Source organism: Anas platyrhynchos, chromosome 1 (genome assembly GCF_047663525.1).
Source record: "Anas platyrhynchos isolate ZD024472 breed Pekin duck chromosome 1, IASCAAS_PekinDuck_T2T, whole genome shotgun sequence".
In the NCBI taxonomy this organism is placed as follows: Eukaryota; Metazoa; Chordata; class Aves; order Anseriformes; family Anatidae; genus Anas; species Anas platyrhynchos.
The window spans coordinates 176,290,383-176,316,382 of record NC_092587.1 but is presented as its reverse complement, the minus strand read 5'-3'; the positions used below and the strand labels follow the sequence as shown (position 1 = coordinate 176,316,382).

The 26,000-nt window shown below is 37.3% G+C and overlaps 1 protein-coding gene across 8 annotated transcripts in view; it reads left to right on the top strand.

The window, feature by feature from the left end:
- Nucleotides 1–26,000, top strand: part of ENOX1 (ecto-NOX disulfide-thiol exchanger 1) — a 365,235-nt gene that overhangs the window by 285,265 nt on the left and 53,970 nt on the right. For all 8 annotated transcript variants that reach the window (XM_038173160.2, XM_027472220.3, XM_027472192.3 and 5 more), the window contains 2 exons: nucleotides 13,935–14,041; nucleotides 17,272–17,389. In XM_038173160.2, coding sequence (XP_038029088.1) covers nucleotides 13,935–14,041; nucleotides 17,272–17,389 — 225 coding nt within the window. The remainder of the gene's footprint in view (nucleotides 1–13,934; nucleotides 14,042–17,271; nucleotides 17,390–26,000) is intronic.

Sequence of the window (26,000 nt, the reverse complement as noted above, 5' to 3'; positions counted from 1 at the left end):
CAGAATGTTTTATGCCTCCTCTTCCATTGTTTTCTCACAACCCTATTTAATGAACTACAATATGTCAATTTATGAAGAAGAATCTGAAAATGCTAGGTGTCCAAAATAGGAATGTGGTCTATTAAATACCACAAAGTGACAAAAAGCACTTCTGCTGTTCTGCAGTAAGGATCCAAAAGTCCAGTGTAATGCTGCAGCTCTGTGGCCATTTGACGTATATATTAAAATATTTTTAAAATACTATATATATTGCTCCTCTGTTGTGACTTGTGTCAGATGTCCAAGTCTGAGCTGACCACTCTGGGCCTTCTTTGCAGTGAGCAGAGAAAAATAAGCATTTCCAGAGGAAAAGTCATCAGACCCACCTTGTAGTGCTCTTCCAGCAAGATGAATCATCCCTTGGAGATGCTGCTTTGTTTTTCTCTGCTGCCCATAGAGGACTCTTAGAGGGCCTAGCTCAGAACCAGATGTCCAACTTTCACATGCATAGTCTGGGGTCAATTAATCCCACTTACTGTGTGCAATCTTAACACAGAAGGACATTGCATAAGGGAAGAACTTGGAGTTAGATAAAAATGCCAGTGTTGTAGCAGTGAATAGTATGGGGAGTGAAGAAGAAATAAGTTAAGCAAATGGGCTTGAAGTGCACTCACCTGGAACACATATGCCGTCTATGTGGGTCTCAGTATAAAATGCTTTCTTATTAATGAGGATTAGTGTGGCCAGAACATTTCAGCTTATTGGCCTAGACACTAAAGAAGTACAGGTATTGAAATTCCTGCTACCTATTTCTGCCTTCAGGTATTTAGAAGATTACCAAGCGGATTACCCCTAAAAAATCGGGTCAAGTGTTCAGGACGTGAATTAATTACCTAACCAAGATACTTGTGCCAGGATAATCAGCAAAATAAAGTTTAATACTGCTGTCATACCACCAACTTACAGTCCCTGATTTAAGTTCTACAGGGATTCTTAGTCTCCTTATGGTGTTTCTTCAGTTATTTAAAGGATAACAAGAGAAAAATGTCCATTTTCTTCTTTGTATTAAGTTAGTTAGTTTTCCTAGATTTAAATCTATGGTTAAAATATGGATTGTTCCATCTTTGTGGTTTGATTTCTAAATTTTTCCTCTTTACTTGCATTGCACCATTACATGTGACACTGCTCCTTGCCTTTCCATGCGTCTCCTTTTAATTTCCTCCCAAACCACCTTTTCAGCCTAAGGCTTATACATGTTGATCCTCATGTTTAAGAAAAATGAAAGCCCTAGAGACATCTGTGTTGGGTTGTTTTTTAGACTACAGCAAAGCTGCAATTCTTTCCTTTGACTTTCTCATCCATACACTGGACTTTCTCATCCATACACTGTAAATTTCATCTGCTTCTTATTGAGGTTTCAAACTACTTTGTGCAGTGTCCCTAGATGTTTTCAAAAGTACCTATAGGTGAATGAAGAGCTAAAATCCCATATTCAAATGTAAACTTTTTATCTCAAGGGCCAGAGTTACAGTGGGATGGAAGTGCCACCAAACACAGACACACAGTATGATTAACAGAAGTGCCCTGTAATTGGGTACTAAGCGTTTATTACACTCAGTTGGTCTTTTTTGTCACCCTTACTAATGGATGAATATTGAAGGGGCTTAGACATCAAGTTCATATCAGGGGCTATGAATCAGTCTCTCACATGCTATGGGGCATAGTGGGACTGTGTTTTTTGTCCAAGAGCATTGTGGACAGATTACTTCCTTGACACATGGTAGTTTTCACTATAATTCTGTCCATGGTCTTCAGCAAATTTCATGCCTAATGCCTGGAACGATCTTTTAGGCAAGTATGTTTAAGCACCCTGAGTGCTAGGGAAGGAACTGAAGCTAAGCCTCTCTCTTTCCAAGGGTGTGCTAAATGGTGTGGTTGGATGCTCTGAAAGGAAGTGTTCATCACCATAGGGTGAAGGTGTTCAGGCACCTCATCCAGAACAATCCCAGCTGGAGGAAAGTGTCTCCCTGTTTCCTATTATATGGCAAAATGAGAACGTCTATGGCACATCTCCATCCAGGGGATGTGCATAGTCTATCAGCTAGTCACAGCAGTGACCTTATATGCCCTCCCAAGTGTGAAACCCTTCCCCTGTACATTGTAGAAAGACTGAGCTTTAACCCACCACAGTTAATTATAGATAATCACTAGGGACTTATAACCTGTGTAAAAATCCTGAAAGTGTAGATAGACACAGGTTCATCCTATAGGGCAAGCTGTAGTAGAAACCTGAAGTCATTTATTCTACTGTAACTAATAGCAGAAATGTCCTTACCTCATGGTGGACATGAGGTTACTCAAAAGGGAAGCCACTTCCCAGCAACCTTGAGATCCCTCTGTGCATTGATTGGCATTAAGGAGAAGAGATATGCTGCAGGTTCTCACCCTACTTGACAAGCAGTAGTTAGTTCATTGGCTTTCAGTAAGCAATTTTTAAAACTAGGATGTAGACCTCTAAATCACTTACACCTATCTAAAAATGGTCATCTTAAATTTTATTCACAATGGCTAACCTTACTGCTGGCATTAGGCAAGCCACTGGCAATCCAAGGTAGCAATTCGCAGTACTCAAACTGGGCCAGCAGTCCATCCTGATATTTCCAGGGGACCTCATGGACAAGCTACACTTTTTTTTTTTTTTTTTTTTTCCATTTCAGCTACTAAATATCATGCCATCACAATAAGCAGTAAAAGCAGAGCTGTTAAAAAGTTTAGTACATTTTCTAAGTGACAGGATGCAATCTTCACTAGAACTTACAGGGTATTTGTACTGAAAATAGATTTTGCCACTAGCTGAAACCAAAATGTCAGTATCTTTTTCTTGGTACAGCTCTAATTCTGATCAGGGATTAAAACCTTGTAGTTTGGGGAAGCTTATGAAGTCTTAAAATGTGAGAATTCATATCTGTGGTTAAAAATGACATTATTAATTCTTTTTTAAAAAATAAAAGACACAGCATCTAAACGATTGCCTACTTTTTCCTGGACAGCAAGCTGGCTTCTGAGAAGAAAAAAACACAGCAATTTTCATTATGTCACCGGTGCACCTTTGTCACAAAAGCCATGGTGATGGCAAAAGAAAACAAAAACAAAAACAAAAACAAAAACAAAAACAAAAACAAAAACAAAACCAAAACAAAACAAAACACGTGTATGAATGGTATCCCAGCTTTTCAAGGAGTTTTGATCAGAGTGATATTCTGTGGTTCTCTGAATCTGCTCCTGTGTAGGTGTACTCCTGCACTGGTAGGGTGAAGAAGGATGTGGGAAGGCATCCAAGGTAACTGGAGTATAGACAACAAGTAAGTAAGCAAGTACACAGCATCATCAACAAGAAGTTCATGACAACAATATGTGCCATTGTCTACTTTTATTTTTTTGAAAATGATCTTAAGATCTGAACTGTGTAGTCCAAATTCATTCTTCTTGTAGATCTTCTTTCCATCTTGCTACTGAGAAAGAATAATTTTCGCTCCACAGTTCAATATATAGGGTGCCTGTCACTTCTTTCTGATGCTAGCAAGCTTGTTTGCTTTCTTGTGTTCTTGGTTTTTATCTAAAATGTACCTGGAAGAGAGATATACATCTTTCAAGAAGTCCTGGAACCAAAGAACTTCAAACTGGGAAATTATGCAATTCATCAATTTAACTCGTTGCTAAGCATCCTTAGTAGTTTTATTCATGATACAGGATCTGAGGCTAAATACACCTTTGAGTTTGCTCAGTATGGCTATTTATAAAGAAGAATCAAAGCTCTGGGGAGAAAACTGTTTTTCCCCCCTTGGAAAAGTCAGGATTGTCTCCTCAAGTTTCCCCTCTCTCCCTGATGAAGGACCTTAGTGGCAAATTGCTGTTTTCTGACCTTTTGTCAAATGGCAGAGATGTATCCAACACATTTCCCTCTCTTCTTGGTCCCCCCATAACTGAAGAGAAATAATTCTGAAGGGAAATACATTCTAAACAGACTGAATAAAATTATCCTTTCTTCTGGATTGTTCATTTTCATTCTCTGATCTCTCCCAGATATTATTTAATCTGCTTTAACATTATCAGTGCTTTCACAGACAGAATCTGAATTTTAACACACACCAAAAAAAAAAAAAAAAAAAAAAGTTAAAAAATCCTTTTTGAGCTGTCTTCAAAAATGGACTGGAATAAGTTTTGTTTTTCTTGTTATAGGTTTACTTCAAAAGTTCCTCTATTACTTTAAAAGAGGTAGGGTTTTCATTGATATGTTGGTGATTGTTAAAATCACCATCTTACTAGATTTTCCTCAAATACCATACTGACATCTTTTTTCCCAATAATCCTTCAACTTTTTAGCATATCCTCATAGCCCTGTAAATGCAGCTGGCTTCATTATTTGGGTGCTAGTTAAAATTCTCTTAGCGGTCAGACTTTTTATATGCATTCATGCTTTCTTAGTATTCTTTCAATTGCTTTGCATTAATAACAACTTTTAAAAGGATTTTCCTGCTCTTTAGCTGTCCGGTCTTACAGTCTTTCTTTCTTTTGCCAGTGACTAATTCAAAAATAGGAGCTTACTTTATGTGCAATTTTTAGGTCATCATTAAGCTCTTTGTGATAGAGATTGAGTCATATAATGTGTTTTTACAGTGCAGCCCAGATCTCAGTTGGTGTCATAGAGCACCACTATAATACAAACAAAAACATTAATCATTCATGTCATTAGTTGCCACTATTGCTTTCTACCTTGATGTATTTCTAAAAAACAAAAACAACAAAAAAATAACATCCACAATCCATCCAGTCCCTTTTGATTAGCTCATTTAGTAGGCATGCTGTTTGCTTGCTTCTATACTGATAATTTGTCCAGTAAAGCTCAGCTGGGTATCTCTATTCTTCTTTACTTGTCCTCCCATTTCCCATCTCATGTACACATGTTCTGAAAAGCATATCTATCCCGGATGCGTCTGCTGTGGCAGAGAATAGAGATGAAAGACTCCATTTCTATTTTGTTTCACATTCTTATAATTCCTCCCTGTTTTCTGGCAGTATAAGCCTTTGTGGTTGCAACCTGTAGTGTTTCAGATAGCTTCTTCCTTTGTACTTCATATTCTTTGGATTGCTTTGTTCCTCCCATTGTCTGTAGCTTTCACTCCACCTGAAGTCAATAGGAATCTTGGTATTGATTTAAGTGTGGCCAGAATTTCAGCAGAAGCTCTTGTCCTGTTATTTTTAAGACTTTTCTTTTTCTTTATGTAGGCCATTAAATATACATAGTGCTTTACAGCAGAATAAAAGAACTCTCTCCCAAGAGATTTCTGTCTAAGACCCCATTTTCACAATTCATCCCACTCACCTGAATCCTGCAGGATCTCCTAGGTTATGTAGCAAGGTTCAAAGAAAAGAGGCATGTGCTTGAATCACATGGAAATCTGTGCTTGTGCTTAAGCAGCCTTGCTGAGCAGGGTTAGAAGGAAGGGTTTGATGAGAGGTGAACTGTAAAAGTCATGTGGAAATGAATAATAAGAGATAAGAATGAGGCATTGGAGCAAGGATGGAAAGATGGAGGTTTCACCCAAGAGGTTTTCTGAATTGCCACAGACACATGTAAAACTGTTCAGGCTGTTTCTAAGTGAATGAATATACCTTGTAAATATGAATATGAATAACCTTATGCAACTATGGTTGGTTGTAATGTTTACTCCATTCAGTAAGCACGACTCTTGCTTCATGTCAAATCATTGGATTTATCCCAAATGGTGTAGTTCATGGTGATGACGGAGATGTTATGGGGGCAGAAAAAGATGGGAGTCTGGGAAAGGTATAGAATAAGTGGGAGGGGAAGATGAAGTCATACAACAAAAGGCATCAAAAATCCTTAAGTAAGAAGAAAGGAGGCAATAAGCAAAAAGATAAGGGGACAATTCATGGTGGGCCGGGAAACATAAGGTATGGTAACAAATGAAGAAGTAAATGTTCCCACACAAACATGTGTGAGACAACTTTTTTTTCTTTTTCTGTTTTGCTTGCTTTCTTCAGCAAAAGAAAACATATATGTCTAAATCAGTTATAGCCCCCCTGATCTCCACAGAACTTCCTAAGCTGCAAGATCCCTGACCAGTTATCACTTAGAGAGAGTCACCCCACTTAGTGGGACCTGCCAGAGCTCAGTCATCTCAGTTCTTCACCAGTTTCAGTTCTTCATCTCAGGGTTCCCTTGTTTGTTTGTTTGCTTTGTGTTTTGTTTTGTGTTTTGTTGTTATTGTTGTTTGTTTGTTTTTTGTTGTTTTGCTTTTTTGATTTGTTTGTTTTGTTTTGGGTTTCTTTTTTTTTTCTTTGCCTTTTTTTTTTTTATGGGTTTACCAAAATAGTTGTTCCTACTCTTGCTATTTTAAAACTGAGAACCAAAACAAAGGTTCACCAAACAGTAAATAATAATAAGAACAGCAAATTAAATGCAGTGCACTGGAGATGGCTTAGAATCTCATCAAATTGGCAAAGAAAGAGAAAATGACATTAATTTAAGCATCCTCTGAGTTAGTGAGCTTTTTTGTTGTTGTTTTTGGTCTTGTCAGTGGTGGTGGTGTTTTGGTTTGCTTTTTCTTTTTTTTTTTTTTTTTTGCTTTTATTTTCTGGATGTCAAGACAAGGTCCATAAAATGTTATGTAATATAAGAAGGTGGCATTAAAAGAGCAGGTACAGAACATTTGTACCTGCCCTACTGAGTTGTGCTGCCCTGATGTCAGGTTCTTGTTTGTTGAGAAATGACATGGAGGTGAAGTGGTCTTGTTGAGTCCAAGTGATTTATCACATGGCACAGTGCCAGCACTTGCTGTTACACCAAGCTGTCAGTTTCTTTGTTGTAAATTAAACCACGTTTCACAACCTAAAAGATTTTCAAAGCTTATTTTGTAGACAGATTTTCTAGCAATACCTTGCAGGGCAAACTGTGCTATATTTAATCAGTGTGTATTTTTATTTCCAAGTATAACAAGGTATATTCTCCCATTTCTGGAACCATTAATTGTTGATATTCATACCTCAGGCAAGTAGCAGTGCAATTTCTATTATAAATCCTGCAAATGGGGAGTTTTCAGTATCCCTATAATGCCCCTTCTTTCACTTTTCTTCACTGTTTCTTAACTGAAAAAAAAAAAGAAAGGAAAAGAGCAGCTGCTAACACTGAGGTTGGATCTTTTTACAAGGCAAAGAATTATCACTTGTGCTGTGGAACAAGCATTTGGGGGATTGTCCTTCATCTAAGTGAGAAAATCTGCTTATTATATTATGAAAAGTGATTTCTTCCTGCATCACTCCAGTGTAGACCACTGATACCCACTCAGCCTCTTAATAACCCCCAACAGCATGTTGAATAATACTAGTCTGAGTCAGATGGATGAGCAAAGGGAATGGGGACAGCAAAATACACAGTGCATTTTATTTTATCTAATTATTGTTAGGTGTGAATATGTGTAGGCTAAAGCTAAATAGGTAGATATACATAATGTTATGTAATTACAACTCGTAGTACTCACATTTTCTTAGAGCCTTTTAAACAATGAGGTATACCAGCAGAGAGGAGCATTGACAGCTTTTTGTGTGAGAAGCACAGCAATGTTCAGGTAGCAAATAGGAGAGCCACATCCATGAAGCTAAAAAAAAAAGAACAGGAAATGGGACGCTGTCATCAACCCAGGTAACCTCCTCCTGGTCTTCAACACTCTAGACCTAATGAAAGAGAAGTCTAGAAATAATATAGCAATTCAGAAAGAGAAAACTTAGACTGTTTCTCATTCTTTCTAGTGTTGACAGGTGACATTGGGTAGACAGAATACGAAAACCTCCTTTTTCTGCTTCTGGTAAGCATTTTCCCGCACAATTTCCATACAGTTTTAGGTTTCGTGTTGGCAAAGTAGTTTCCCTAAAAGTATCTCTTTGTGGAAAAGAGGGTTTTCTGCTCTGAGGACACTCAGCACATTGTGCCAGTTAGCCTCAGTGAATGAGAACAGTCCCTGAGTGGTTTTGATCTTTCGTATAGATGTTGGCAGTAGGGCAAGTAAAGGGATGGCAGCTTTGCAAACTCACTCCCCGCACAGCAGAACAATCTGGGAGGTAAATCACTGGAGGCACCAATACCTTGGCCTGTCCAGAAAGGTAGAAATTGGAGATAAAATAGAGAAGCCCTGTGGTTTTCTCCTTTACCGTGCCCTGTCTTAAGACTATTCTGTTTTAAGGAACCTACACCCACACAGACAGCAAGGAGACCAAACAATAGCCTGCTATTTTCTTATGGAACTGCAGCCACTATTCACCTTCTTTTTGATGTGCTTTCAACTTTTTCTGCTTGTTTTGCTTTTTTTTGTTTTGTTCAAAAAACCAAACAAACAAACAATAAAAAAACAAAAACAACAACAACAAAAAAAAAAACAGGCTGGCATTTAATCGTGGAAGATAAGTGATTTTGCATTGCTTTTAAAATCTCTGCCTTCGTTATAAAAACCTATAATGGCATTTGCTTAACTACCCAGCTGATGACCATTGGTTCATTTTAATTTAGGCTCCATCCCTTGTACTATCTGCAGTCTTTACCAGGGTGACATTTCCAGTTTTGATGGTTCCCTCCTCTGCCAGTCAGAGGCAGTCATATCTGTTCGTCCCTCTGTGGCATGCGAATTGGTTAGAAGGGAGGGGCTGCAGGCTCTCAGCTGTAAATATGTGGAAAAAAATATCTTTTGTGAAAGTAAGCAATATCATAACCAAGAGGCTGAGGATTTGGCCCAGAATAATTAAAAATATTTCTTTCATTAATCTGCAATTTATCTACAATTTCTCTTGTTGATGTCATATATCATTTGCCTACGTGCATTTTTAGCTTTGGACTTTGTGCTAAGGTCTGTTCAGCATTTTACCAAATGCCTTTCAGGACTGTTGCCAGAAATATGTTGGTTTTTTTTTTTCTATCCAAAATTGACCTGGAGACTCTAATTCATTCACTTATAGCATCTAGCCTTGACTACTGTAATTCCTTGGTTTGCTGGGCTTGGAGCCAAATCGATTGGCAGACTCCTACTAATTCAGAATTCAGCAACGAGGCTTCTGACCCAAACCATGCCAACTCTATATCCTCCCTGTGCAGCGAATCTGTATTTGAAAAGCATGTTATACATTTACTATAACAGTTTCCTTTACACTGTAATTTTATGGGTGGGATTTTTCTTTTATCCTGCGTGTCAACTGTTGTGCTCATACAGATTTTTTCTGAGCTAAATTGCCATATATTCTACTCTTGCACTTACAGTAATTTAGTGCAAAGTCCTTTTCATCCTGTATCCTAAATTGGTGGAATTTTGAGTGAAATTCTATATGAAATCTGATTATTTTATCTGTCAGTGAAGACCTTTTGTTTTTATTTTAACACGTTGTATTTCAGTTTCTATTTTGTTTCATTTTTATTGTGGTGTCATAAAGCATTTGGTTGCTGATGTTGCTTATTATTCCATAAAAGAAATTAAAAATTATCGTGCATGCATGGCAGCTGATAACACAATTGGCAAAGGAAAAATTGGTTACCTCTTGTCTCCTGAACACAAGGAAGAATTCCATCCTTCACTCAATTGTATTTAAAATAGCCTGCCTGATAAATGTAAGGGAGAGTAAAACTGTTCTCTCTGCCCCTTATTCTGCAGATATGGCTATATGTTGGTTCTCATTTATTTCTCTTCTCTAATAGTATCATTTTCAAATAACCTGTATCAAATTGTCTCTTCCCATGGAGATATTCTAGTTTTCTCTTTAATCCAATCTTCTGTGAATATCCTACCGGCATAACTTAGGGATTCTTGTTGGCGTTGCTTCTAGTTTTTCTGGTTTTTACATTTACACTTGATAACAATATTCTATTCCAGTGGCATGTTTTATGGCAATAAAAAATGCGATTTAAACTTACATTTAATATGCTTATACCTCTAATAAAGTGTTTCTAGTTACACTGCAGTTGTTAAACATTGACACCTCCGTATCTTTCTAGGCTTAGATTTTTTTTTTTTTTCATTATTTATAAATCATCAGAAAAACAATTACATAAAATCCCTTGTCTTGAAACATGCCACATAAATTACCAGCCACAGAATAAGTCATCAGGAAAGATGCAATTATTTATACACTGTAAGTTATATTCATAGGAAAAAAACAATGACATGGCATGGACCCTTCCAGAACAATGTGTTTTTTTAAAAACCTAATTTAGTAAGGAAACAGCTTTGCATATGGTCAATGAAAATTTGATATAGCATGGAACTTACCAGCAGATGTTTGACAATGAATATTTCATGCTACTTAATAATTCTACTTACTAGTCACAGTTGATAGTGCAGTGCATCCTAGATCTCAAGGTGCCTTAGAGAGATAGGCACGACCTATTATTTCATTTTGGAAGTTTCCGTCTGGAGGTCAGGCAACAGTCTGAAAATCATGCTCAGCAGCTAGGCTGGGAAAAACTGCTTCACTTAGATTCTGCAGATACCAGCCCCAAATGTGGGGACTCTCTTTGGCCAAATCTTACCAAGGCAAGGAAGAAAAATAAGTTAACTGGAGAGCTTCTCAGACTATGTAAGCTCTCCTGGCCTCCCCTTTTGGGCTCATGCTGCCAGTGTACTTACCCATACAAATTTGTTCCTGGTCAAGGGTGAGTACGTCGTCTTGTCTACCAATTAGCCAGAGCACAGGAGTTATTCCATATCTGGGCTTTCAGGTTGTCTGTGAGAGAACAAATGAATCCTGATACAATGTAAATTAACCTAAAAACAACCTAATTAACCTAACCTGTGAACTTGCAGAATGCGTGTATACCAGGTTGGTAGCTCATAAAACAGTAATGTGGGATTTTGGTACAGTACAAGGAGACATGAAGCTGCTTTCCTGTACTGTCAAACCATGGTCTAACAATGGTCTTGACTGCTCTTTAGCTTTAATGTCATGCTTGGAGATCTTTTAGGTTGGGCATTCCTAACTGTTGTTTGTAACACTTTGTAGCCTAAGATGTTGTTTATATTTAAATTGCTGTATACGTGTTGATAATTTCTTTGAATACAAAGCAGTGGACACTGTTTTTTGACATATATAATTTATTTTTTTTTCCTTAAGGCCTAAGAGATCTTTTCCCTTAAGGCTCTGAGTCAAGACTTCGGTCAGCCTGAGGACTCTTGGCTGAGCTCAGAGTATAACTTTGCTTTCACACACATCATTATAGAGCACAATATGCACTATGTGTGAGAAAATGAGAAGGGCAACTCAACCTAACTGTAGGCATAAAGAACTTTCTAAATCTTAGTTACTGTTAACTAACATGAGTCACAATGGGCATTTAATATTCTCCCCTATGTTTGCCTTATTATCTTTTGCTTCCTTGTTGGACAATATTTCTTTACACTACTTGATTTTTAGTACTTCCAGTATTCACACTATTCTACTATTCTACATCATTTTATTTTATTTTATTTTATTTTATTTTATTTTATTTTATTTTATTTTATTTTATTTTATTTTATTTTATTTTATTTTATTTTATTTTATTTTTTAAATACTAGACAGTTATGTAAGGGAGGGAGATCCTTTTTCTGCTTTTCATTTTGTCTATTGCAGTTATGTCAAAAAAACTCTTTGACATCTTCCTATCTTGTATTTTCACTGAGGGTAGTTTCTGAAATGATCAGATAATGACTTTTGATAAATATTAACACCCGTTCACAGAATGGAAATTAAACACTTCAAAGTTCAAATGTGTTTCAAAATTCAGATGATCTTATTAATGTCCATTAGTACAAAATGGAAAACCAGCTCTTTCTCATATCTTTGTGATTCTTTGTGAATCTTTTCTACTTGAATTTCCACTTGCAAACTAAAAACAGGTTGTTAATTAAGCACAATTTTCTGAGCACCTGGGTCATCAACACAATGATAGTAATTAAAATCTAGCCTCAGTTTCTATACACATAATAATAGAGTGCTTTAGCATTTTCATTCTTCTCAAATTAATTGAATAAATACACACCTCATAACTTCCTTGATACATCCCCCTTCATTCCAAGCAAGTTCTAATATGCTGAAATTATAGTATCTCCTATTAAAACCTGAATGAATCACAAATGGATCAAATCATCACACAGTAGTTTTAAGTCAACTTCTTTAGTATAAACAACATATAAGATTTAATTTAAAAATTTTTATTTCTTTATGAGTTAATTAAGTAGCCATGATGGTTGCAAATAAAATATTCCATATACAGAATCATAGAATAATTTAGGTTGGACAAGACCCTTAAGATCATCAAGTCCAACCATCATCCTAACTCTACCAAGTCCACCATTAAACCATGTCCCTAAGTGCCACATCCACACATCTCTTAAGTATCTCCAGGGATGGTGACTTCACCACTTTCCTGGGCAGCTTGTTCCAATGCCTTACCACACTTTCCATGAAGAGAATCTTCCTAATACCCAATCTATACTTCTCCTGGTGCAAACTGAGACCATTTCATCATGTTCTATCACTTGCCACCTGAGAAAAGGAGTGAACACCCATCTCAATGCAGCTGAGTCTGTCAGTAGTTTGCAAAAAAGAGAATAAAAGTGTTCCTGTTCAATTTGAGTGAGATTATTTTTTCAGATTTAAAGGTGAAAAATCTACAACTGACTTACTAGGTGACCTCACCATTTTAAGCAAGCATATATAGCAAGATCCTTCACATCTGTGAGTAGAGAAGAGAAAGAGAGAAGCTGTCAAGCAGCTCAATGAGAGACCAGATCAGAGGCCATTACAGCACTTCTACTGCCTTCTCCTTCAATGAAAGAGGAAAGGAGAAGGTGTTGCAAGCACAGCTTTACAAACATTGAACTTTATTTTGGCCCAAGAATCTAAAGTGGTCAATATCCAATAAACTTGTCACAGACGTGAAACTTTTTAGAGTTTCACTTCATAGGTCAGCACAGCTGTTCACTCAGGAACGCAGCCCAGATCATTTGTAAAAATCTGGATTTCATAATGGTCTTGTAGTCAACAGTGCCAGGGTGAAAGCAAATTACATCTTGGCCCAATCATTTGTAGGGAGGTCACTGCTGTGGAAGGACAATATTGCTCGTAACTAGAATGAAGAGACAGAAAATAGGGTTGGGAGAAAAGGTTCTGGTTTAGGATGAACAAATAGTTAAAAACTTAAGTATCTTAATTTCCCCAGATAATTGTCCTAAACAATGATGTCTGGCTTCAGAATGAATTCATTAGAGTTGAATGATGGAAGCCCATTTCACATCTCTTCCTCACTTGCACAAAAATGTAACTGTTCATATACATAAAAATACATAGGCCATGGACTCAGGACAAAATGATCTGCAACAGGTGAGCTTCTATATATTAAATAAAGGAGAAGAAGCAGCTGCAGTTACAGTGTGCAGCATTTAAATATGGTTTAGTGCTTCCTATCTGCTGGCAAATTCCCCCTGTTAGTTACCTACCCTTGCAAGCAGATCCTGCTTTTCTTTCATGCTTTCGTTTTTTCAGTCAGCTCATCTGTACACAGCTGCTGCAGGGGAACACACGTCAGGTTTCTGCCTTGAGTGTCATGCCTATACCACAAACACAAAGGCACGTGGCTGCACAGAAGGTTATAGCAGGCATCACTGGGAAGCAGCTGCATGCATGTTCTTTGGTACATAGTTATAAGATATGTAGACTAAAGTTATGGAGACAGACTTGAAGGCAGACATCTCCAACATTGATAAAATGTAAGTACAAAAGACACATAATTGGATGGATATTGATGATGTTGTTTCAGTAATGACATCATCCATAGACTCCTAGTGTCTTTGCTTTGCTTCTCTATAGTGATCACAACATAAATTGCTTGTCTTGTTTGACTTCCTTGTTCACCAAAGTTGAGCAGATTGTCGCCGTTTTCAACGCTTCTACCAGACAAAAAGCTTGGGACCATTTCTCGAAAGCCCAGCGAAAGAACATAGACATTTGGCGAAAGCATTCTGAGGTTGGTGATTTTATTATTACTTTCTATCCATCATCTCACAGCTGGATTGACACAGAATGAGTGTGATTTTAGCTGGACATAGAGTATTCAACAATATTTATGGCTACCATTTTAGCTGTTAATCAACTGGCCATTATACAAGCTCATCTACAGTATGAATTGCTCCCATTGCTCTCATTATGATAATAGTCATTAAATAACACTAAGATAGAGAGCAATGTGTTTTTATTTTTCATGCAAGATTTGGGAAATCGTTGGAGGAATATGTTTACTAACTAAAATAATGAACTGAAGTAGTGAAATTAATAAAACTATTTTCAACCAAGGATAGAATTAAGAATTATTTAAGAAAAACATCTTTGTAAGAGTCAGCATGACCTGGTCCTAAAAGAAGGATTCTATGGCACCATTTTTTTCTGGTTGTACCATCATATGGTCATTGTAAGATATTTTGCCTGAAAATAACATAAGAAAATTTCTTTCCTAAAAAATGACTTAAGCATACTCAGTCCAGAATTATGGCATACATCTTCCCATTTGTTTTATGTTTGTCTTTAAAAAAAATAGAAAAATAAATAAATCATTTGCATTGATTCTAAGTATATTGCTTGCGAAGAAAAGAGTATAAATGTAATCATAATACCACAAGGATTAGCATACATGTGTGACTGTCATAAGCATGAACAGAGGAAATAGGATTCTAACTCTCTTTGCTGCAAGTGGCAGCAAAGGAAGTGATAGACCTCATCTTGTGTTTTGGTCATCCAGCTTTGGTTTTTAATTCAGTATATACGCTATGAGCCTGTATGTTAAAAAGTAAGTACCACTGTCTTTGTTTTCTCTCTCTCCTTTTCCTTTTTTTTTTAATTTATTTTTTTTTTAAATATGAGCAACTTACATACACTTGGCTTACCTTCATGTAGTACAGTTTGTTGATTGTTAGTATGAAGGTCCTTTAAATGATTTTTCTCTGTCTCAAAATAAAAACTTTAGAAGGTAAGGTGCACTTATTTAATTATTTTGTAGTACACTTGTAAAATAAGTGTTGTACACTTAGTTTGAGAAACACTAAAGTGCTGTGATATAAATCATTTGGATAACATTTTAAGTGCCCATTAACTAATGCTAAATTACAGTTGAATACCAATGGCACTAAATGTAACATCCACATGAATACCAAATGAATTCTTTATTATCAGTGCTATTATGGTGAATACCAAATGACTTCAAAATAATGGGACACTTAAAATAAAATGTTAGCATAATTTATTTCTACAAACTGTATTTTGCATTTTGTTCACAAATATTTCATAAAAGTAGTGGATAAAGCCTGGGTTTAATTCAAAATTGGGAAGTTGGGGGTTGATATTTGTCTTATCACTCAGTAAGGTATAGAAGTATGATTTGTTGGTAGTTTATTTCAATTACTTTAAGACGATCCTGTCTTAAACCAACTTTCCGTAAAGGGATGTGGTATATCATTGATTTGCTGGCTTCTAAATCTTTAATAAAATGAAATGTTTAAGGGTTGAACTTTACAGAAATGTTAATTCACTACTTGCTTTTTCAAGTATTATTGCCTTTTGTTTTTCTAAAAGGAGGATATTAAAAGTGATTCAAAAACATGTGAACCCTCTCACTGAAACAACAGATTTTAGAAATGCCTGTTTTTCAGATGTAAAACATGACAGAAATGTACCAAATGGTATCTTTGATTTAAATCATACTGTCTAACCATGACATTATCTGCTGATTTCTTTAATTATCCGATCACCTACCCTTGTGTTCTGACTTTAGGAGAGCTTTGCTAGAAACCCAAGCCCAGAGCAAACACTCATACACATTGATGTTCTCTGTGGAAGATTATTGGCTTTGCTGATAGCATAGAAATTGATGCACCAAGGACATTTATCCCCTAAAGAGGGAATAAATGTAAGCTTATGTCTGCTCCTGTATGCAGTCAATATTCCCCAGTAAAAAGTGCAGGTGGCATTTTCCAATAAGGAAATAAGCTTGTTAATTTCTTCCAGAGATGCCACTTATTACATGAGACACTAGTTGAGAATTTACCATTTTAATCACTTCCTTTTTTTTTTTTTTTTTAATTTGAAATTATTGTATAAAAGCCCACTAATTAGCTTCCTTGCCTTTGCTGTGATTAACGGACATGTATACATCTATCAGAGTATTTGAGATCTCCTGATGAACCAAGGGTACAGCTAAAGGGAAACGCCTTTCCTTTTTTCATCCAGTCCCTCTTTGATAGCTTATTGTTAATTGCATGGAGCTGTGGTTGGGCTCTTCAATAACGTTCATCCTTCCATGCACCTCTTTCTTGTTTCAAAGATTTCAAACCACCTCTTTGGGAATTAGACTCTTTGTCGTCAGAAAAATTAGCTGTCTGCAGGCTGAAAAGGCCTACACTAATCACGGTGCAGCATCCCTGTGTTACACCTGACAGGATTATTAGGACAAAATAGAGTTCTCTCAATCTTCTCAGCACTGCCTTTAGAAAGCCAGCCGCTACACCAGCGCCAGCCTTTCTGCCGAGAACAAAGACTGTCTAGGTTCCCACAAAGCCCCCATGCCTGATCATTTCCCCAATGAAACGTGCACAGGTTTCCTACACCCTGCCCTTGCAGTGGTCACTCAGAGACCAGTCAGTAGTTTCCCACCAAGACTCAGACATTTTCAGGACAGAATAAGGCACTTTTAGGGTGAAGTTAATCTAACTTCATTTTGATAATTACCTTATGGATATGAATTGCTTAAAGGTGCTAGGGTTTTTTATTTTTTCTATGAAAGGTGCCTGTAGGAACTAATTTTATTGGATAAACCTATATTATACCAGAAGAATCCTACCCCAAGTAACAGTGAGAAACAATAATTCTTTATACCTTAAACAGGCTAGCAAGTTATCAGTCTGCTTTATATACAGTTTTAAGCATTATCATTACTGCTAAAACCTTCTATGTTTAGTAGAACTAAAGATCACTTGAAATGGAGACCCAATTTTTCTCGTTTCCTCTTTTACCATTGATAAATTCAGTTCTTCCACGTGAAGAATTCCCTGTACTACTGTTCTTATAAATATTCATAGCCAAATAAATATAATTACAATGGTAAATTATGTATAATTAAAAATAAGAGCAGTTTTAAAAACAGATACTATTGATAAAGCAGTGACTTTATGTAAGTTAATACTGACAAAAGGTTGTTTTGGATTTTAGGAGCTCCGAAATGCTCACAGTGAACAGCTCATGGGAATCCGCCGGGAAGAAGAGATGGAAATGTCAGATGATGACAGTGGTGACAATCCTAGTAAAAAGCTGCGAGTAGATGATTCAGGTAAAGCCAAATCCTCTCTAATGTACCCAAGTATATATAGCTGTTGTTTTTTTTTAAAAGCAAACAAAAATTCACATATGAGAAGTGACATATTAATAGCTGATTATATAAAACTATCTTATTTTAAATCCTCATAAACTAGTTATCTGAATGATACGAGCTGTGTCTAGGAGGTTTCTGTCACCTGCTATGATGATAATGATGAAAACTCTCCAATTCTGCCCATGGCTGGAAGCATTATGTTTCTTTAACATGCTGTCTGCAGTCTTGCATAGTACTATTTAATTCCACAGTAGTAACAACATCTTACTATGAGAGCAATCGCAATTCTGGTTCAGTCAGTATTTTCTAAGACTTACCTTTCTTAACAGCAAATCCACAGTAATGTTTAACAAATACACTATACCATTTTAACTGTGTGTTTTGTGGAACGAACTTGTAAGGGTACATTTTTCACAATATGGTACTGCATGCTGCATTAATTTGATGCACATTAGATGGCTGTCATGAAAAAAAGAACAAGGGTGATTGTAACGTTTGGAAAGGAAAGCAGCTTTTTTCAGCATCCTCCAAGTACATCCAAGGTCCAGAGCGGACGTTCAAGGGCATGGCTTGAAAACTACTAATTTACTGGTAAAACAATCTGGATAGAACCTTTGATTGATTTCTTGACATTAGCTAACAAAGTTGTGAGAAGTTAACAAGAGTTTGCCTGTTCAGAAACTCATCTTCGGAGAAAATTTACAGAAGCTGAAGCCAAAGCATGACTGCAAACAGCCAGAGAGCAGTGAGCTTTACAGAAGGTAAAGAAGGAAAAAGTAGTACAGAAAGAAACAGTCTGATGATTAGGATAATTTTGGTCTAGGCACCATGTAGGCACCATATTAAGAAAGGAAATAATATCCATTCAATGGGTTCCAGTGCTCATAGAGAAGTGTTCTTTGACTCCTCTTGTGACAAAATGCTGTGTGAGGTCAAATTAATCCAGAATTAAAGACCAAAGGAAGGAGTGTCATTCTGGAAAGGAAATTTTTACTATGGTATTTCTCATTAGGGGAGGATTAATGTTTTTCCTGCAAGAAAAATGCATCAATACAATATGTAAAGGGTGGCCTTAATTTTTACATGTCTAATTGCATGAGTTGGAATTTTCTAGAGACTATTAGCAGAATGCTTGGGGCTGAGACATTGGGTCTCTGCAGGCAAAGTACTGTTAGCAATCAGAGATTTTTATGAGTGTCTAATCATTTTACCTTGACTGTGTCCAGTCAAAGTCAGCAGAATTAACAATGGGAAGGTAGAGCCAGAAATACCCACAGCCTGCACTCCAGAAAAGGAGTAATGATGTTTTAAACTGCCATATTCATTGGTTCAGCTGGATTTAACGTATGCGTGTGTAGGGCTGAGCTGTGCAGGTCATTCTTTTTGCCTCTGGTTAGCAACATCACAAATAGGAAAGCATATTTGGTTTTCTTCCATAAAAAGGGACATTTCTATCAAATGATTTGATATCTGAGATTTCTACCGCATTCCAAAGTACTTCAGTTTATTTGTATTGTTACAACGTGGGCACTTGACTCCCCTCAATGATGAGAGTAGCAAGCCCTGTACTTTGTTGCATACTAAATCAAAATTTAGCAATATGAATCCACTTGAGTACTTGTCCATCATTGTCCATTGTACCATTCATCATCCTCTTGATCTTAGTGGAGATGATCCAGCCTGCTGCACAGAGTCATCCAGTTCTAAAATTACTTTTTATAGGTTTCTTCTTCTAACATTACACTGTCAAGTAAAGCAAGTGAATTTTATTCATCTGTCATTGACAATAGGGGGAACTTGTTATACCATAAAAAGTATTGTGTATAAAATATGGACAAATAAAAATAAAGTAAGAGAAAAACATATTTTTCATTTTTATGTACAGTATTTTTTTAAATTGTTATTGGTGTTAGCCACCTTCTCTTTTTCTCTTTTTCTTTTTTTTTTTTTTTCCTTTCTTTTTGAGTATGAACCACCAGAACCACCTCTTTATCTCACTGGCGTGGCTATTTGTATTCAAGTAGTTATTTGTATTCATGGTCACCTTTGTTTTACAAAGAATATCTTTTAAAGAGTCTTTCATCACAAAGAAACAATTCTGCACAGTAAGAAAACATTGGCATTTTCCTTATTTTTAACCCCTTCTCTTAAAATATTTGCCTAAATGCTTAACCATGGGGAGGACAAGGCTTGAATAACACAAGTAAGACGTTTCACTTCAATTCAAAGACTCTTCAATTCAAAGACAGCATACACATGTAAAGGCTTAAAAGTCCGCCTCCAAAAATGTCAGAAGCAACCAGACATGATGAATTGATTTGTATAGTTCCAGAGTTTTGGATTGCCTCTCCTACCATCCTAAGGACTTTCTTGAGGACTTTGTTTTTCAGCCTGGCAAATGAATTTCACCATCTACTCAAAGGTGGGAACAACACTGATGTAAGGTTACCATCCCCAAACCTACAGCAGGTAACAGATTTCCCCAGTCCCTAACACCTGTGCGAGCTCTTTTTTATTAATTCACCCATTTAAATCATCCCTGGTGCAAGAAGGCATAATTTCTAATTAATACAACAAATTTGGTTGGTTTCTAAGTCTTGATTCCATCTCACTAAAGTGTGCAGTTTCAGCAGTCTTCCAGTGTAATTTCTTCTGTTACTCAAGCCTTTTTCATTCAGAAATAACACCACATCTGAAAGCATTTAGATAGTGTGGTGCTGAGTGTGTCACATCTCCTCACAGCTAGACTGAATTAGAATGAAAACTCTTTTCTACAATATCTGAAAACTATCACCGTGAAAAGGAGAGGGTGGATTCCAGCCCCAACATTTGAAAACACAGAGCAGCACATCTAAGTCCTGAGACTGTGTGAGGACCTCAGTGCCTGACTATTAATCCAGGCTTGCTGGACGTCAGTTTTCAGAGCAATGTTACAGTGAGCCAAGCCCTTGTACACAATAAATTCTGTGGATTTGGAGTAGATGATGAAAAATCAGTTAGCAAGAATGGTTTGCATTCTTCCTTCAAGCCATGAAAGATATTAAGTCATGCAGGAGAACAATTTGTGTTCTGTATTAGAAATCTGCTAATGGCTGTTTGTTTGGGAAAATTCATGATTGTTTCTTGAGGCAATACAGAACTGCTCAAGAGGGACTCATTGCAAAGTGCATCGCTCTATTCTAGACTCAAATCCTCTTCTTTCACCTGCCAATTGCTCTTCTCCTGCTTGTTGATGAACCTGATTTACTGATATCATTGACTCAGTGGAAGAGCTGGGATGAGTATTGGGACCTTTGGTCTCCTGGACCTGTCTTCCATTCTGTAGCTCATGTTGTAGGGCTGGGGTACTGTCTCCTGTACAAAGAACTTCTGATCCTCCGGTTGTTTTACGAGTTATTCTCCTATGTATAACTTAGTACTCCCCCTTTTTTAGAATGTGCAAGCAATGTTCAAGGAAAGGGGAGGCATCACTGCCTGCTTGTTTTGTTGGAGAGCATCTCAAATTGCTGCCAGGACCTCCTAAACAGCACCCCAGGGGAAAAATTAAGTTAGCTGAACCAGCATATATGCCTAATTTATAGGAATTCTTCCTGGTTTCACAGACCAAAGATTGTTTGCTTTATGGGGAAAGCTGGCAAAAGGCTGACCTGAGACTGAGTGAATCTGGCCTGTGGGCAGAGCTGTTCCTCCAGAATTATGTTTTCTTCAAAATTCAGCCTTTAAACAGTGATTTTTCTGTGTTGTGGATTTTGGAGTTTGAAAGGGACAAGAGGATTGTTAAAGTAAAGCTGGGAGATTGCTAAGAAAAAAAAATGATAATGATGATTGGCAACTCAGTTAATACATTTGAAAGTCAGGGTGCAGTTACTGAAGCATTAGCACAGGGGAAAAAATGAGATTCTGTGCTGGAGTCTAGAGGATATAGGAAAATCTTCAGAATGATCAGGATTTATGGATGCTTCATCTCCCACCTGCTGGCACTGGGAGTAAGGATCCACATGTAAAAGCCTCCAAAGTAATTTTAAGAATTAGTGAAGTGAAGCTGTGTGTTGTAGAAAAGAGCTGAAGTTTGGTTTATGCCTAGAAGGCACCTGTAATTTTACTTTTAAGGGGAGGTGGGTTAATCTCTCGCTTTTGCAGTTCTCCGCGACATGCCATTAATTCCAGCTCTAACTTCAGTGAGAGACAGCGGTCGGCACTGCGGGAAAGAGAAAATGCACAGTGCTTGCAGAGGGACACAGGAAGGATAGGGCTGGGATCGCAGAGCCCTGGGCCAAATCTACATACCTCACCACAGGACAAATCAACGAACCTGGGGTATTTCAGTATCAAAGGGAGGCAATGATACTTCTGTTCATTCATCCACTGCCTGTCCTGTCCATGCGGATGATAAACACCTTGGAACAGGGCAGTCTCAGATAAATATATTTGGAACAGCCCACTCTTTGGGCCCTGGAGTATTTCACCACCATCATTTTACCCGTGATGACATGTCTTAATAACATCCTGGGGACAGTATGCAACTAATAAATTGCACGTTAAGCAGTGCATGCCCAGTCTGAACACACAAGACCTCCTTGGCAGGATACCATAACATGCCCAAATTTAAATACTTCAGCTCGTGTCTTGAACAGCAGCCTGTATCTTTAAGCACTCTTCTGAATCGATGTGTCCTCTTTGCAGCATCAGCAGAGTTAGTTGCCATAGGAGACAGTCCGAACAGTGGGCAGTCCATCTGACAGAAGAGCATAAGTCCTTGTGAAAGTCAGGATTTGACAATCACACCCCTGTGCACACAGCATAAAACAGGCTTTGTGGTATTGTCCGTAAGTCTATCCTGAAACTTGCAAGCCTGGCAAGTCTTCAAGGAAAGTCTGAAACAACACCAAAGTGATCTGCGTGATGCTTATTCATCTTTTCTCTGCAATTCAATCTTCTTTTGCTTTCTTTAAAGCTCGTGTGAATGCAGAGATGCACACATGTAATGGAAACTGTGCTTTATAGCTGGATTAAACTAGTAGGAAATCTTTCTACAGCTTGTTACAACTTTGAATGGAAATCACTCTGCTCCAGCTGTGTGGAGCTGAGCTTTGCTCTTCTTTTTCCTCTGGCTGGCCTGGTGTCAAGCCACATATCATGTCAGGTCTTCCTTTTCCTACGATTCCTTGGACCAGATATTTCTCCCTTCCTTTCTTGTAAACCCAGTCTTATTTTTCTGTAATTACTTCTCCATTTCATAGCTTTTTAACATTGGACTTTGTGAACGTAATACCGATATTTAACAAGCCCATAATTTGCCCATCTTCCTCTTAAACACTTGTTGGTAAAGATAATGTAAAATAGCAAGATGTATTTACTTCAAAAATTAATGGGCTGGCATTGGTTTATTCCTCAGATAAATCAATACTCTTTCAAAGCCATTAGCAGCTGGTGCCTTAATCAGCCCTGTGGCAATAAACATATAAACACGTATGCTGAGGAAAATAAAACTTGTTAGCAAAATCTGCTAATCAGGTTTTATAAACCGTCTCAAAAGGAACATATTTTAAATCTGAAGAACTGAACTGTCACTGTACTGACACAGTCCCCTCTCTAGCTGGAGAAGACAGCTGAATAACCCTTTTTGAGCTCTGTGAGTGGCGTAACTTGCCTTCAAATGGAGATGCTCTGGACACAGCAGAGACAATCAGCTTTGCTCCCAGGGACCATCAGAGATGATCACTAGAAAGCAGCACAAGATGATTACTCCCTCTACGCAGGGAAAAGTCTGCTGTAGTGTCTTTCACAGCATGCCAGTTCAGAGCTGTTATCATCAGGCAGACTCCAATTTTCTGCCTTAAAATGCATTCCGTTTTTCCCACCACTTTTACAAATATAGGCTGAAATCCAGGAAGCATGTAGGCAAGGGCCTAATTTTATGCCCTCAGTTTTAAGTCCATTTGGCTTTAATAATGCTACTTGTGTAGCTGAATTTAGCAGAAATGCCTTGATGAATCAGGGCTGGAGATAGGTGCTGTCTGTCTGCCCTGGGGAAAAAAAGGCAGCCTCATCCTGTCCCAAGTACTGGGTCTTTTCTCTGGGCCAGCACACTGGCTTTGGGATGAAGGTCTATACAGGTCCTGTGGACATAGCAGTGAAGGGGTTAAAAACCTAACTTTCAATTTTTAGAGGAAATAGACACTTCAAAGACACTCCCCTGATACGGGTTTTAGGAGGATGTCCCGTTAACTACAAAACAAGTCTGCTGTGCTTTGATGCTTTGCAACTGCCAGAAATACTATTATCTAGATTACATTTTATTATGTTTTCTGGGTATTTCATACTGATAAGGTTTTATGCAGGATCATTACATATGAGAATAGATTTAATCCTGTTTTTAGTAAGCTTTAAGGACACTGAGGGATTATTTATGTAATAAGATGCAAAGTTGCTATGGAAAATGCTATAGCAACCTAACATCTTCACAAAACCAAGCAGCCACTTGTGACAGCAATCTAAATTTACATTTATTTTAGTGTCATTTTATTGACATTCTTAGTATCTCATTTTGACAGCATGTTAAAATATGTTTTGCATTCATGCTAGAACAAAATTAACAGCATGTTGTTGGAATGAAGATGATGCTTATAATTTTTGAGATAATTTTAGCATATTTCATTTTGTGTAAAAAGCATTAAAACAGTAGTGAAAAGAAGTTTAGGTACATCCCCTCTGTTTGTAATACAGCAAACAATGTGCATTGAAAGTAACATTTTATGAGTCAGTGAAAGCTAAACCATTTTTATTTATTTGCTTGATATCTGAATGAAAATATTTGTAAGGAAAAAATGATTTTGTTATCAGAATTTATTTCAAATCCTATATCTTTTATTATAACTTTCCCTGTTCAGGATACAGGCTATAATTTTTCATTAGGTTTCATAAAGCTGAGCATCATTTCTGAATGCATAGACTTGCAGTTTGGTAGGGAATTGCCCTGCTTAAATGGGACTTTTCGAAAACACAGAGTAACAATATATGTTGCCCCGTAGGAGGTTAAATAAAAAGGGAAGGAAAAAAAAACAAACACAAAGCACCAAAACAGCCTGAACTCTGTCCTGTGCTCATTGCAGTTAATAATGAAACTCACATTGACTTCAATGGGAGCAGAAGCGAGCTCTATGTATTGATTTTCTCCATCCCCCTCCATTAAGAATCTTGAAGTGCGGCTGTAACATTGTTGAAGTGGGATGTTGGCAGCAAAATCAATAAAAGACAATATTAGAACATATGCTGTTTTCAGCTTCCTCACAATTTGATATAGCTGGTATTAGCATCCTTCTCCAAATTACACTTCATGCTTTCTATAAAGTGACCTTCCTTATAGTGCCCTCTCCAATATACAGCATTTGTGCTCTTCCTCCTGCATTTAGCCTTCAAGAGAATGAGCCCTTTTTATAACAGTGAAGGTGGTTGATTCTGAACAGAGCACAAATAAATTTCTTCAAGAGTGGCTTCATGGTGCTCACAGCCTAAGCCCTATTTCTGACCTCTTATGGAAGATCATTTCTATTATTATTTGAACTAAGCTTTTGGTTAGGATTTTCTTAATTATGCTGCCTTCCATGTCCTGTTGTTTTAAGGAACCCTTTTTGCTCCAACGTATTATAGAAGCTTGCAGATACTGCTTGAAGTGGAGATGTTGGTACCTTCTTATCCACTTAGCTTCTTAATCCATGAAACATCAGACATTGCTAAGGTAGCAGAGGAGATAATGGTCAGAAATCAGTCTTTTACAGCATTAATGCAAACTTCTAAGCTCAGAATTACAGGTTTGGGGAGCATCCTTATGTCATGCGACATGAAAGGCTGGCTGAAGTTTCCAAAGCATTAAAAGCTTCCGTTTTCAAAGTGTGCAGTTCCTCAGTCCCTATGGACCCAGCAGACTGGCAGCTTGTGATGTGGTCACATGCCAGGGGTTCAAAACCCAGCCATCAGGGCTCAGGCTTCAAGCTAGATGGCCACAGAAATTCCCCAAACTACTACAGGTTAGTGTTGATGTTTTACTTTGATGAATGAATAAATCTTAGATTCAGAGGAGTTTCATTATGTCCTTCTCTTTCATTTTAACTTAAAGACTATCTCAAGAAAATAAGCTTCTTACTAATGTCACATATCCACAGTGTAGTATTTTTGTGAGCAATATGTTGAAGATTCAATTATGCTTAGGGGTGAGTGATTTTCTTTTAGTCTTATTTGGTTTTACATTCATGGCAAAGGAAAGAGAAATCAAATAAAAGCCATCTTGTACGTAAAATGACTGAGTCAAGAACTAGATAACATACCATTTTATTCCACTTCTCTACTAATTCAAACATGTGATTCCTTGAACACCAGCATATAGAACTCCAAAGGAGGAAAAATTGTTCTTCTTTGTTACAAAGGAAGTGTTTTGTTTTGTTTTGTTTTTTGCCCTGCCCTTCTGTCCCTGCCTTGCCCTGCCCTGCCTTGTTTGTTTGTTGTTGTGTCTTTTTTTTTTTTTTAATTAGGAGTTCTAATTGCTATATTTTTTTTTTCCTTTCCATAGGTA